This window comes from Sphaeramia orbicularis, chromosome 6 (assembly GCF_902148855.1).
Source record: "Sphaeramia orbicularis chromosome 6, fSphaOr1.1, whole genome shotgun sequence".
NCBI lineage: Eukaryota > Metazoa > Chordata > Actinopteri > Kurtiformes > Apogonidae > Sphaeramia > Sphaeramia orbicularis.
Genome location: NC_043962.1, coordinates 47562228 through 47577271, shown reverse-complemented (window position 1 = coordinate 47577271; position 15044 = coordinate 47562228). Strand labels below are relative to the sequence as shown.

The window sequence follows — 15044 nt, the reverse complement described above, 5'->3', positions numbered from 1 at the left end:
TTTATCATTAGTATCAAAACAAACTTAAAAACCTTGATATGACACTAACAATGCAACTAATGTATCCCATTGACTTTTATTCAAATCTCTGAAAATGTATAGGAGGTTTGGCTTTTCACCAAACTTATAAAAAGTAGATGAGATGTTTTGACTCTGATTTACTTTAAGAATATTTAAAATAATTCTTATTGTGCATAAATTACCATGATTGATGTAAATAAATGGAAAGCAAACAAAAAAAACCTGCCACTACACTGAAGATCCTCAGAGGAGAACTTCAGCAGCTTTCTCTGATGATCAAGTCTTTTTCTGTCTCTCAAATGCTCATAAACTGTAGACAAGCCTAGACAGACTATTCTATTTCCATTTCTCACTCTTCCCAGCAATTACTTCAATCCCTGATAAGTCAGGGTTAACAGGTGATGTTTAGATCTCCCTAAACACAAGGGGAAATAACTGTATCCCACTCAATGGCTTCATGCCTCGAGATGACATTCTTTCTGTTTATATACACAAATAACACACTTGTACACTCACACTTCTTAAATTTCCTGTCCCCCTGCCCTATTAGCACTCACATGAGCTTTTGCAGAAGGTATGAGGAGGATCAGTTGTCACACCAGCATGTTATAACCAACTTATGAAGTTGCAATATATTCAAATACATGAGATGTATTTGAGCTTTGCATGTATCCATATTATGCAAACAGTGGCCTCTGAATTGCATGCATTTAAAAAGGAGAGAAGAAATTACAGACGTGAAGTATAAAGTAGAAAGTAATAAATCCCCTAAGGCCACAGGCGGGACAACTGCTGCACTATTTGTGACCTGCAACTAAAATAACAATGAGGTCACATGAAGTGGAAATAGATAATACTGCAGAATGACAATTTGGAGTGAGGTGTCTCTACTTTCATCATTAACATCCAGAAGATGAGCATCCCTAGAGAAAACCTCTGAGTTCTTCTTGGTAAGTCAATCTTCAGGCTCAAAGAATAGAACAGAAATATTACAGACCGTGTTACTGGGCAAACGTTTCCTCATTTTAGGTACATATATAGACAACTAAATCTGGTAACTAGAGTTTTAAACCTAGATTAAATCATGAGTGTACCCGGACCAAGACTGGGATCAAGACAAGACGATAGCAAGAACTAACCAAGACATGAGCAAACTGAGATAGATACATGGTAAGGGCATTATGGGAAACAGGTTATTATTTTTTAATATTACAGAGATTATGATATGATATGATATGATATGATATGATATGATATGATATGATATGATATGATATGATATGATATGATATATGATATGATATGATATGATATGATATATGATATGATATGATATGATATGATATGATATGATATGATATGATATGATATGATCAATGTTTTTACTGTAACACAGAAATTGGGTGGGTATTACAATTACAAATTTCTCTTTTTTTGTTTTTTTTTCTTTTGAATCAGACCACAGGTAAGTGCACGTACATGCACAGATCATCACATGCTTCCTGTCCAACACCTGGGGCTCCCTGCAAATACTTCCTGACTGTTCCAGGACAGTAACAAAGCAGATATTGATCTCCCATTATAAGCAAAATTAAAGGAGCAATTCCTACTTATTCATAAACTTTTATCCAAGCAATGATGCTACTGTTAGACATGAATCATGAAATACAGTTTTTAAGTTAACATAAAAATGAAATGATGTTCCTCTGTATTTGGCTTTCTTTTCTTCTTGGCCTTTTTCATTATGGGTGAATTCTGACTGAGATTAAGTCACCTCCTTTGTGTCTGTCATATACAGCAGCCTGCAGTCAGATGACAGGGATGCACTTAAGGGCAGAAAATTATAAGGAGATCAATTATGGAAGAGCTGTCTTGTTTACTTTTATTTATTTATTATTTTGTAAAGGCAGAAAGAGTAGTCCCTTCTTAGGCCCGGTTGTCTCCGGAACCAGGGAAGCCACAGTTCCATCTGTGTCATCAGGGTAATGCAACACTTGTAGCAGTATACGCATTTTATACATCCATGTAACCAGACAGACGTCAGCTAAAAGCTCAACAAAACCAACTGTTGGAAAACAGAACACACCTCAAACAAGTACTTAAATGGGCAAAGATGGAAACATTCTAAAACCAGCGTATGTCATGAATAATTTCATAAAACGACAGACCAAGGTGACAAACTTTGCATCGATAAGAAGATCCAACAGTACAATTATTATTTCTTTACTGCTAAAACTCAATGAACAAGAGATGTTCAGATTTCTAATTTCAAACTATGTAGGTATAACTTTAACATGCCATGAAGAAGAAAACAGTCTATGTTAATGAAAGTATTTTACAAAAACACATTCAGCTCAGATGTAAACTACAGTGACTGGCCGAGACATTCAGATATATTATAGTAAAAGCCCAGAGTGTTCAGCACTGAACAGGATAAAGCCCAGTGGATAAGTTTCCCCACATCTAATTTCATAATGTTCCTGTTTTTTGTGAGTGAGAGAGAAAATATATAGCCTTAAAAAGACAACGAAACTCCTCTGAATGATCACTTCCCAAAATGCTGCCATAAAAAAAAAAAAAAAAAAAAAAAAAAAAAAACACAGCGGTTAAAATCATTCTTTAAACTGTTCAGTGGTGGTGCCATCAACTTCAGACAACTGAAAACGGGGAAGAAAACTTTACACAAAATTACAAACACTATAAATAAAAATATCAACCAAAACATAGTTGCAGAACTTTTGCATGACGAGAGTGAATCTGACTCAAGAGGAACAAAGGCAACGAACAAATGGGTGAGTACAACAATCTTATACATCTTAGTACTTATCTAAATTAATATTAAATGTAATGTGTTTGACACTGATTGTATATACAGTATATACTGTATATATATATATATATATATATATTTTTTTTTTTTTTTTTTTTTTAATTTTCATTCCTCTCCAGTTCCAGAAAGCCCAAGGATGACTTCATTTTCTTTGATGATGCTCTGCCTGTTCTACATGGCCAGCAACAGCCAACCTCAATGTCTCAAAGGTGAAAACAAACCACATAATACAAAATCACATGTCCCATATTGATATATATTATAATTTCTGTTCATTCTATCATTTTGCAGAATATTTTGATGATGCTGACTTCTCGATCCGTGTAAGAGACCACGTTAAAATGACATATTTGGATTGTGTCCCTCTTAAATATCAGTTAACTTATCCAGAAAACATAGTGACCATCCCATATAAAAAGATTTGGTTCAGTGGAGATCCAACAAATGCTGTAAATGTTAAAAATGTAGTTGCTGTGGAACCCACGAAAACAGACAGTTTGGCACTAAAAGATTTGACACTTGGAGAGCACGAGTTTGGCTTCAAACTGGAATGGGGGTGTAATCAATCATATGTGTTTCCTAAGAGGGTTCGCATCTCAGTTTCTGGTGAGTAAACATTTCATTTCTTTTGCAAACCACATCACTTTTACGTTTTACATGTATGTAAAAAGATAAAAATGGAAGCAGATCAGTGATTAATTTATGAATAAATACCAACCAATGTGATATTCTGTAGATGTAGAAAGATATCTTGGAAAGTTAATCCATCCACCACTTTCGTCAATTTTTTCTCACTTCATTATACAAAGTATGTAAAATTTTGCACATTTTATCTCTGCAGTGGATGAATCCCCCAAAACTGTAAACCAGTATTATTCTGAGCTAAAGCTTTCAAAAGAGAAAATGTAAAACTAATGCTCTGATGCATTCATAAAGATGAAGATTTTGACTTGCTTGTTTGTATGTTAAATTTATATTAGAGAATGTTTTGTGCTGAGAGCCAAAGAGGGTTTGGGATGGTCTTTCTTTCTTTTTTTCTTTTTTTTTAATTAGTGCAAAATGGCAAAGATAAGACCAGATATAACATTGGTGAGCATACAGATGTAACATATACGTATTCAAACAAATGACAAAGTTAACAAACTTACACATATGCAACTGAATATGCATAAATATACATACACAAATAAATGGATAAAAACTAAGACCAACAAAAAAGAAAAGAAGAGAGGGATAGAGAAAATTTGTAGTTTTGTAGTCAGGTTAGATCCCGTAGGCTGTCATAATAAGAAAAAAAAAACTATCCTGAAAGGGGAGACTTCTAGTTTTTTTACTTTCACGAATTAAAAGAAATTATCTAAAATTGTCATCATAAGAGCTCTGAGCTCTGTATTGGATTGTAATGACATCAACAGGGATTTATGTGACCACTAGAGGGAGTAGAGAGTCACTCTGTTGGTTTGCCATGGTGAAGAAAACTAAAGCTACAGGGCCTTTGACCAAAATGTCAGAGTGACCATGTGATGAGAACTGCTAACGAACTAATTTCAAAGAGTGTGACAAAGTGATAAAAGCTAGAAGCACTGTTGTTGTTTTCTCCACTGAACACAGCTCTAAATGAAAAGAATGGAGTTTATGCTGAAATGGCAGCATTTCTTCTACACAAGTTTGATTATGAGGTTTATGAAGGTATGACATTATTAAGTGATGTCATTATCTTTGCTAATTTTGTTGATCCATGGTTTAGACTAAACTGTGACAGTTCTGACCTTGTCTGGACAGTTCCAAACAGATATTTGGTACGGTGGCCAACGAGGGCCAAACACATTGCAACGGCCCAATGCGTCTCAGTTAGAGAAAACAGCTGCAAGTACAGAAAAGATGCAAATTATAAACTCAAACACAAGTCTAAATGAGGTACAAAAAGAGGAATGTGGTACAAATGAAAAAATGCACCGCAAGACACAAAAACAAATGCATAATCCTCAAATGCTCTGCAAATAAATAAACGATGCAAACCAAGAAAACATCTGCAAACAAAAACACTGCATAACCTGTCACTACAACGGAAGTGCTCCAAACCTGCAGCCAGCCAGCATTTAAAGACAACAGGCTTGTGTAAAATATAATCAAATAAAAGTCACATTAGTGTGCTACACTGTAACTTTAATTTGTTCCCACTGTAGTTTGAAACACTGTCAGTCAGCTGTTCTCTGTCTCTCTCTCTGCATCTTGTGTGTCTCTGCATTGAGCTGTTCTGCTGACAGCGCCCCCTACAGGTTTGGAACACTTCCGATGTGGTGACTGGTTATGCAGCGTTTTGAGTTTGCAGATGTTTTCTTGGTTTGCGTCGTTTCTCTATTGGCAAAGCATTTGATGATTATGCTTGTGTTTTTTTGTTTCTTGCAGTGCATTTTTTCATTTGCACCACGTTCCTCTTTTTGTACCTCATTTAGACTTGTGTTTGAGTTTGTGAATTTGTATCGTTTCTGTACTTGCAGCTGTTTTCTGTAACTGAGAGGCATTGGGCTGTTGCAGTGTGTTTGGCCCTTGTTTGTCACCATAATTTGGTGCAGGTATCGACAACAGAATTTGTACAGAAAACAGAGGTAATTTATGGTTTCACTGTGTCTGTTTTCTGTCTAAAAAAAGAACTAAGCTGACAGAGCTCTAATGCAATCTATCAACTGATGCAACACATGAAGATTATAAGACACATTGTTATTTTGACCAAATGTCAAAATAAGCAGCTATGAGTTTTAGTTTGAAAAATAAAACTTGATGATACCATAATACAGATGTGTGTAAACAATGAGCTTTATATGTTATATTTTTCAGTGCATGCTATAGTCTCTGGATACATAGTGCTGGTTCGTTGGTAGTTTTGACCGTCCCAGGTGTGTTCTGGTGTCAGACTTTCCCCTTCTCAATACTACATAGAACCCCTTTGAGGTCATTTTTGAGAATTTCTTTTAAAGGAAATGAAAACACAAGTTCTGATGTAGCTCACATTCATCATTTAACTATGACTGATCCCGAGAGTCTTCTCATATATCCTCATGATGTGCTGAAACATGTGTGGACTGATGAGGAGACCAAATTATTCCTTGGTCTCATACATGAAAAAAACAAAAACACAGCAGATATTTCAGATGGAAAACAGTGACACAGTATTCTACATGTTTCACTGTCTTTATTGCTGCCATGTGCAACACAGCTTCGACATGATGACACTACACAGCCTGGTTTATTTGTTCCAAATAACATGTAATTTGGAATGAAAAACAGCTACTGTTACCTTAGAAATGCTCTCAGCACAACACAGACTCCATGCAGACAGTTTAAATATTACAGAATACTGTAATAACTTCAGTATTTGTTGAATTTCAGAGATGACCAAAAGACCAACTGTTCTTGCTAACCTCATGGTGGAAGGAGAAACAACCTCACTCCATTGCCTAGCTGCTTCATTATGCCTTAAGACACCTAAAATCCAATGGAAGTGGCCCAATGGAAGCATTATAGCACCTGAAAGTAGTGATTTGTTTCTTTCGGGTATCAGTAACATAAACATTACACCCACAGCAGATGACGACAACAGCAACATCACATGTGAGGCTCATTATGGAGACAAGATTCTTGAAAAAACGATCACCTTGACAGTTAATTGTAAGTACACTGTAAAAAAAAATCCTGCTGTTTTTACGAAAAAAAACTGGCAGCTGTGGTTTCCAGAACAATACTGTAAGAAACACATCCAACTGTAAACATATTTACGGAGTAACATGTAGATTTAACATTTTAAACATGTATATTTAACACTGGATTTAAATGGTAAATGGACTGCACTTATTTAGCACATTTTCTACACCTTCATGGTGTCCAAAGCACTTTCCAAATCCACCAGGTCCAACTGGGAGCAGTTTAGGGTTCAGTGTCTTCCATGGATACTTTGACATATGGACAGTCGGAGCCAGGATTTGAACCATCTACCCTTTGGTTCTTGGATGAGCTGCTCTACCAACTCTACGAACCCATTAATTTACATGTTTAAAATGTTGAATTGTTAAATGGTTACTTTTTATATAACTTTTTTATTTAAAAAAAAAAAAAAAAAAGAGGAAAAAAAAGCAAATGGGCTGTTATTTCAACATTATGATCTTGCAATTTAAATGGCACCACAATGTTTTTCAATTCACAGTTTTATTTTCTAAAAACAATAGAAATACATCATTTCTACATAAAAATCTGGTTTTGTTAGCAAACTCTTCCTGTAAAAACTACAGCTATATTTGACTTAATCATTGACCCAAAAATCTTTTGAGATAAACAACTTTGCATTGTATTGTCACTTACAGTTTTTTTATGTTGCAATTTTACAACTTTTTGGTGTTAATTCTACTATCATTTTTTACAGTGTATGCTGCTGTCTGCTATTTGAGCTGATTTCTAACAAGTGCCCCTTTTCTGATTAGTAAGCAACTTTCTTTCTTTCTTTCTTTCTTTCTTTCTGTCTTTCTTTCTTTCTTTCTTTCTGTCATTCTTTCTTTCAGATTCACCTAAAATCCTCGATGTTTCCCAGTGTGTAGTTGAAGGAATGCTTCTGGTTTGCGTGTGCATCAGCCAGGGGAATCCACTGCCACAAATCAGCTGGGATTTGGCCTCTGTCACTGACTACTCTGTCGCCAACTCCAGCAGCATTCACACTGTGAACAGTATCTTAACCATGTCTGCGTCCAACTACCATAACTCCACTGTAAAATGCATCAGTGTCAATGAACTGGGCCGTGCTGGAAAGACAATTCCCCTTCAGACGTTCCCTGGTGAGTTTTCCATAAAGGCATAAACTACTGCCTCTTTTGGGTTGGTTAAACTTTTTCATTCCTTTTATCAGGTCTGAAGAAATTTGAAGCAACAATTCCCTGGATAATAATCAGTGGTTCCTCAATTTTGAACCTGATCTTCCTCACTCTGATGATCTGCATATATAAACGGTAAAATATATTTTGAAAGAATGCAAATTATAAAACTGTTCAGATTGTTTCTTCATACTCCATCCATGCAATTTGTTTTGCTTTTTCTGACATTGCAGGGCGGAAAGTGAAAAGAGGAAATACTATGAAGAAACAAACACATATGCTTCCTTGAACAAAGCAGATGTGCAGGAGGAGTACAGTGTTATTTCACCACGCCCAACATGAACCATTAATGGCATACTGTGGTTTCTCTTTCTATGATTTTAATGTTGTGTGCATAGCGTATAGTATGTGTGACTATAGATGTATTATATGGTCACACACTGATTTTTCTGTTAAATTTAACTTTGTATGTCTAATGTTCTCTATCTCAGGTTACATATTTGGACTGCAAGCAAATAATTTTTATATGAGGGGAAGTCACGTACCCGTGCAGTTACCAAAACCACCAATGAATCAAAGCAATATATCCACAGACTGTATCACTCACAGAATAAAGTATGAAGCTCATTGTGTACACACATCTGTATTATGGTATCATTGACTTTTCTTCTCCAAACTAAAACTCTTAACCACTTATTGTGACGTTTGGTCAAAATAACACAAATAACATGCCTTATGATCTTCACAGTCTGTGTCAACTGATAGATTACATTATGGCTCTGTTAGCTTAGTTGTGTTTTAGACAGGAAAGATGGAATTACATAATTTTATACCTTCATAAACCTCATGATCAAACACACCCATATAGAAGAAACGCTGCCATTTCAGCATCAAACACCATTATTTTCATTTAGAGTGTGCCCAGTGGAGAAAACAACAACAGTAGTCGCTTTTACATTGGACACAAAACTTTCCCGATATTTACTAAATGTCAAAAAAAAAAAACAGAAGTGCGTAATGTCGGTTTTTCCATTTAAATACAAATGCGATGATTTATTTACTTATTATCACGAGATGACACAAGAAGCCATTCAATAAACATGGCGACAAATGTAAATATCGTGTTGATTTACAGATATATTCATTATTATTATATATTACCCCTCTATCACGTACTAAATTAAAAAATGATTTGGTTTCCCGGTGTGTCCACATATACGGCACCATGGTTCTTTTAAAAGTCTTCTTCTTTGCTTGTTATAACGTCTGTCAACATTTTTTTTTTTAATTCATGTGACTTTAGATGCGGAAAAGGTCTTTCCATTGCTGTTTTGCGTGATATACCAATTGCGCTACTCCCAAAAAAACCACCTCTTGCCAGCACAAAAACTTTTAATCAATAAACAAGAGTTTTGGCGAAATTGTCGTTTTTCCATTGGGTAAATTTTTATGCGCAAGTTATATTCGCGCAATTTGAGGGTCAATGGAAAAGCGACTAGTGTTCCTAGCTTATATCACTTCATCACTTTCTTTGACTCTAAAAGTTGTTTCATGGTTCATATCTCAGCTGGTTACTCTCTAACGCTTTGGTTGAAAGTCCTGTGATGTTAGTTTTCCTCACCATGGAAGACCAGCAGAGAGTGACTCACCACTCCCTCTAGTGGTCACATAAATCCCTCGGCCCATCAGTGTAAATAACTCCAGTTCATATCTATACAATCCAATACATTAGTGTATTTGGCAGAAATTCAGAGCTCTTTATTCAAAACATTGAAATTATTATTTTAGGTCTTCTTTGAAAGAAAAAAAATCCTGTCCTTTGTTATTTAGGTTCCAAGAATAATGTATGCCATGAGATTAAGGAAAAATTAAGCCATTCAGTTTTCATGTAACAATGATTCTTCTGTATTGACTCATCTTGTTACAACTGCTGCCACATACATTTATCATGGTACATAACTCTCTGAACGTAAAAATGTTCAAAGAGCAGTGTCATTTTTTTCTCAAATAAGACATTTACTCTCGGAAAATGCTTCGTATACAGCTGTCTTGTCATGATCATGATTATTTGAAGCCGGTGGGTGTTGAACATATCATTTGTAGACTTTAACAGTGTCAGTCTGTCTAAAGCAGGGCTCATCCTTTTACACACCCACTGAGCTCACTGCTTTTCTACCCTTTCACAAAAGACCCCTCTGCTTTTCGCCTCATTTCATTCCCTTGCAGCAGGATTAGGGCTGTGTAGCAAAAAAGATGTCACACATACACACACACACTTCCCTCCGCTTTAGTGAATATCAAAACAGGCAGTCACGTTGCGTTTACTTTACATGATGACTTAAAGCAACAGTTTGAGAGCTGTAGCTTTTATGACTGACTATGCATGACTATGAGGACATACAGAAGGGAGAAACAGAGCTTCTTATCAGCACATAAAATCACAGTTTTTCTTTGGCAGGAAAAAAAATACATCCATTTTCTAGTGTTAAGACTGATCTCCAACTGGGATGCCAGACTAATTCTCAAATAACCTCTAAGTTCATTTTTGATTTCCAAGAGGTGTGTCCAAATGAAATAGAGAGACTCAATTCTATTTGGAATATGGGAACAATCTTTCTTTTCATTTTGGACTGTAAGTGCTTTTCATTATTCTTTTATTAATGTAAAATACTAGACTGAAATATTAGCGGTTGAATCAGATTTGGCTTCAATATGAAGATTATTTTAGATTTTGTTTCTTATCTGGCAATCAGAAATTCCAGGCCTGAGTTTATGTGATAATTTCAACCACATTAAATGTGACAGAATCATGAGAACACATTTTTGAACATTATTTTGAACTGTCAAGTCATAACACAGCTGCAATATTATGATTAAAGCCAGAGCTGCTGTCTCTGGGTAAATTAACTGAAATAAAATCTGCAGCAAGGGCAAACACGAATAAGAATGAGGAAACAAAGGAGGTCTATTCAGAGCAAAAGGGTCACAAGTTGTGAATATGTTCTTGATGGACACATGTTAGTGTCTGTCATCTACAACTGGAATCCACTGTAAATGTACAAGAGTGAATGAAGCAGTGTCTTTGGTCATGGCTAAAACATAGTGGTCCTATGTTGCACAGGTCACAGATGCCAAATGTCCTGGTCTTGCAACCAAAAATTCTGGCAGGTTCAAGGTCAATAAACCAATAACAATAATCCCAAAACAAATTCCAAGGTGCCAGACATTTAGGATGACCATCTCATAGCTGTTACAATCTACATCTACTTCACAAACATCACAGTGGTTTTGTAGGGGTTCGTACTTCACAACAAGATAGTCCTGGGTACACTCCCGGACCAGGCAGCTTCTGTGTGGAGTTTGCATGTTTGTTCATGTCTGTGAGCGTTACTGTGTACTCTGGCTTCCTCCCACCGTCCACAAACATGCACCTCAGTACATTTATAGGTGAATATAGATGTGAATGCCTGCCTCTTTACGTCAATTTGTTGCTTGTCCTTGCAGTAAACTGGGGACATGACCAGGGTATATCCCACCCTCACCCACTGGTAGCTGGGGTATGCTCTAGTCGCCCCCCACCCCATGACCCTCAAGAGAATTCAGTGGTTTGGAAAATGAGAAACTGCTGAAATCTCATCATCTGTAGGAGCTGTATAAAGAATAACTAATAATTAAATTTAAAAATATATATATATATATCAATTTGCACTGGGGCAGAGCAGCCTGTTACAGAAGCAGTGGTTCATGTTGTGTTCAGTAGGACTGCAGGGCTTATGTGGACAAAAGCATATGCTCAACTTGAAAAACTGCAGGTAGAATTCCATCATTGTACCAAACTACACTGAACCTGCCTAAAGCAGATAAATGGTTGTAATTGGTCCAGCCAGTGGAAAACAGTTTGAATAGTAGCAGTAGAAGAGTGATCTGCCAGAACAAATGAAACATTTGCTTTCTGGCAGATGCATCTGGTTCCCACGCTTACTGATCTCAATAGAACATCATAATCCAGGTTGAAATTCTCACCCTAAAGATCATTACAAACCTAGAAATACTTGAGTTTGAACTTGTTCCACATACACACACACAGATATGAAATCCTATTCTGTTCAATATCTTCCTGAGGTGACTCTGTCAAAGCAACATTTCAATGGTCCAAGGTGTTCCTTGATGAAAACCTGATTCTTCCACAGTGAAAGAGCCAGAGATAGTCTGGTTTCACAGATACTAGGATGTCTAAATTTAGTATCTTCATGATAAGACTGCTTAAGATTTCACACGGCACACTGGTAGTCACTTTGTTCGAAAGCTGCTGCTGCTCTGTGAGAACAGAATGCCGCAGATGAAATGATTGTTTTCGTGCGTAATATCTAATTGCAAAGACTGCTTATAGATTTTTGCATATACCGAGATGACTCTTAATAGACATTAGAGTGTCTAGCCCTCTCTTTCATTAATATTTTTTCCCTGCTGTAGGTTAACAGCCTAACAATGACAGAACTACAGTCACAGTCATTTATCACCCTTGGCAGTGGTGTCTACAGTATTATGACAGACAAAACAACAAGTTTCTTTCAAGTTCATACATGTAAAAAATTGACACCAAATGCGAAGGACCAGATGGATAAGCATCAGGGCTGCAGTAGATTTATAGCGGTAGTCTCATGTGTTAATGTTCTACAGTGAAAAGTGTTGTGGTATACTACAGAAATTATAGCTCAGAGCTAATACAAAGCAGTAAATGTACTATATTTATTTAGCTGTATAATATGCACTCTGTCGTAAGAAGTGACATATCTTTTCACAATACAGATGAAACTTTGCAAAAAGAGAAAAAAAAACACACAGTCTTGGAAATACTCATGAGACAACCTTTGATTTTCTATGGAAATTCATTATAGTCCTTAAATTACCTTTTAATATTCTGTTTTTGAAATATGAATTATTTCTATAGTTGCTTTCAATTTGGTAAGGATTGATTGATTTGATTGTTTTACAATATCACAGGTTCTTAATTTATATACTACGTGTATTGAGCATTTTATTATTTTTATTCATATTTTTTATATATTAAAGCAAATCTTCCATGTGTGTTTTGCCAGACATTTGAGTCACATTTGCACACATGAGTAAACCCCATCAGCTTTACACATGTCATTGATGACAAATGTTAACTTCTCACTACTTTGTCACTGTAGTTTTTCCAAAGCTAGATGTGTAAAATGGATGCATTTTACAATGCTCCAACTTGTTTATGAGACATAGTTCACATAGGGACACAGTAGACAGTCTTTTATGGCAGAGAGTGTAAAGCAGCATGAATGACTTTTGGCTGAAACTAAAAACAGCCAAGAGGACACGCTGCAGGTGTAATACCTGGTTAACTTTACCTTATCTGTAGACAACCAGTCTCCGTAGCGTATTTAATCATGTTATCTGTGTATGTGAACATGTGTCTATGTGTATGTGCTGCGCCTGTAATACAGATGTATGTGATTTATACTGGGTTCAACAAAGTCAAATCTGTTTGAGGATACAATCTTATACTCAACTTCAAAAGCATTGATAAATCTAATCTTAATTAAATAATATACAACATAGACTTTAATTTTCTGAGCATTCATGTGTGGTTATAACTGTATCAATCTGTCCTGTGATTTGATAACAGACATGGTTTGGCTAAAACCAAATAGATACAGTATGGATGTGACTTGAGTGCAAGTGTGCAAGAGAATGTATACGTACAGATTCGTAATAAGAACCATTTGTCCCTTATATTGAGCAAACCCTACAGATCACAAATAACTAATCCAGAACAGACTCTGCACAATTGTGAGTTATAAAATGAAACTCTTTTATGATGACAAATTAATCACTTCATCATATAACTGCCAATAGGCACACTGCCATGGGGGAGATCTGTATGACCTTTGACCTTAAGCAGGTCCATGACATCACAGGCTAAAGAAAAAAACGTTTTGTTCCTCCTTTCTCCCTTCTAAGTCCGTCCCCTCCCTGACTAAAGAAAAAAAAAAAAAATGTAGGCCTGTTTCAAATCCAAAACTGTGTAAATCCTGTGGCATGAGTCCATGAAGTGGTCGTGGGGAGGAGGATAGTGTTTTGGGGATTAGCTCAAGTCCAGGTGGTCTTCATTTAGTTTTCTACCCCCATCAGAAGGCTGTGAGCTGCTGTAAGAGCTCAGCACATGGTCATCACAGCTTCAAGTCCGTTGAGGTCTCTTCTTTATACCTCTCAGCTTCTTTCTTACAATCTATCTATCTATCTATCTATCTATCTATCTATCTATCTATCTATCTATCTATCTATCTATCTATCTATCTATCTATCTATCTATCTATCTATCTATCTATCTATCTATCTATCTATCTATCTATCTATCTATCTATCTATCTATCTATCCTCCTGAGATATGTAGCAGCTTGGAAAACATTTCTATTAGGCATGATGTGGTCCCTGAGACATCACATCTATCACTGTGTTGTCTGTTTTTAAGGCTGAGGTATTAGTTTATAACTTAACAATTAGAAAGGTCATATAAATTGTTGTACTGGAGTGTTTTGTCAGAGGCTAAGACAGTCAGAGCTATGTGGTCATAAAGAAAAAACCCACACAGAACAATCATGATGAAAGCAGTGATAGTAATACATTTTACAATGAATAACAGTACAACCTGTCTAAATATAATTTCAATACCTCTTCCCAGCTCCCTAGATTTGTGTTTTAGGTATTGTCCCTCTGCTAGTTAGAGCTTAAAGTTGTGTAAACAGGTCTAAATGGCAGGGAAGCTGCTGAAGATCTGAGAGAAACTCTGATCAAAGGGACCTTTACATGCAGCCGGTGTCAGCGCTATGCATTTGTCTGAGTGTGTATGTGTCCCACAGTGAGATGACAGACATAGATCTGTCTGGTGTGTTTCCTCCAGAGGCCCTGTTGTATTTCGACAGCCTCTGTTTGCACAACACACACCACTCACCTGCACCCACCTCACGTGAACCCCCTCCCACTGGACTGAGGCTACCATATGTGTTCAAATAATGTAAGAAAAAGCAGTGCTGACGTTTAAAAGACACACACACCAAACAGACCAGTGGTCACTGAGGAATGAACAAATTACTTGGCTCAAACTAACTCGACAAGTGGCGTTTGAGTGATGGACAAATTTTCAGGTAGACGCTTTGTGAGTTAAAGACACCTTTATCCTCAACACCTCTTGAGCAAACAAAAAGAGAAGAAAAAAGAGAGAGGAAGGGTGAAAGAGTGAAAAGCTGGGGGGAGCTGAGTTCAAGACAGCTTCCATGCTCAGCAAGAGCTGCCTT

At 36.4% G+C, this 15044-nt stretch overlaps 1 protein-coding gene across 2 annotated transcripts; it reads left to right on the top strand.

Annotated features, from left to right (window-relative positions):
* Window positions 1-2632: 2632 nt before the first annotated feature.
* LOC115421199 (sialic acid-binding Ig-like lectin 10) lies at window positions 2633-8424 on the top strand. Of its 2 annotated transcripts, XM_030136972.1 has the most exons (7): window positions 2633-2813; window positions 2971-3060; window positions 3143-3457; window positions 6242-6520; window positions 7405-7674; window positions 7746-7845; window positions 7944-8424. In XM_030136972.1, exons 1-7 carry the CDS (start codon window positions 2810-2812, stop codon window positions 8050-8052), a joined length of 1167 nt encoding a protein of 388 aa, XP_029992832.1. In that variant the 5' UTR covers window positions 2633-2809; the 3' UTR covers window positions 8053-8424. The 2 variants fall into 2 exon arrangements, with proteins under 2 accessions (XP_029992832.1, XP_029992833.1); XM_030136973.1 differs by lacking the exons at window positions 3143-3457; window positions 6242-6520.
* The last annotated feature ends 6620 nt before the right edge of the window (window positions 8425-15044 follow it).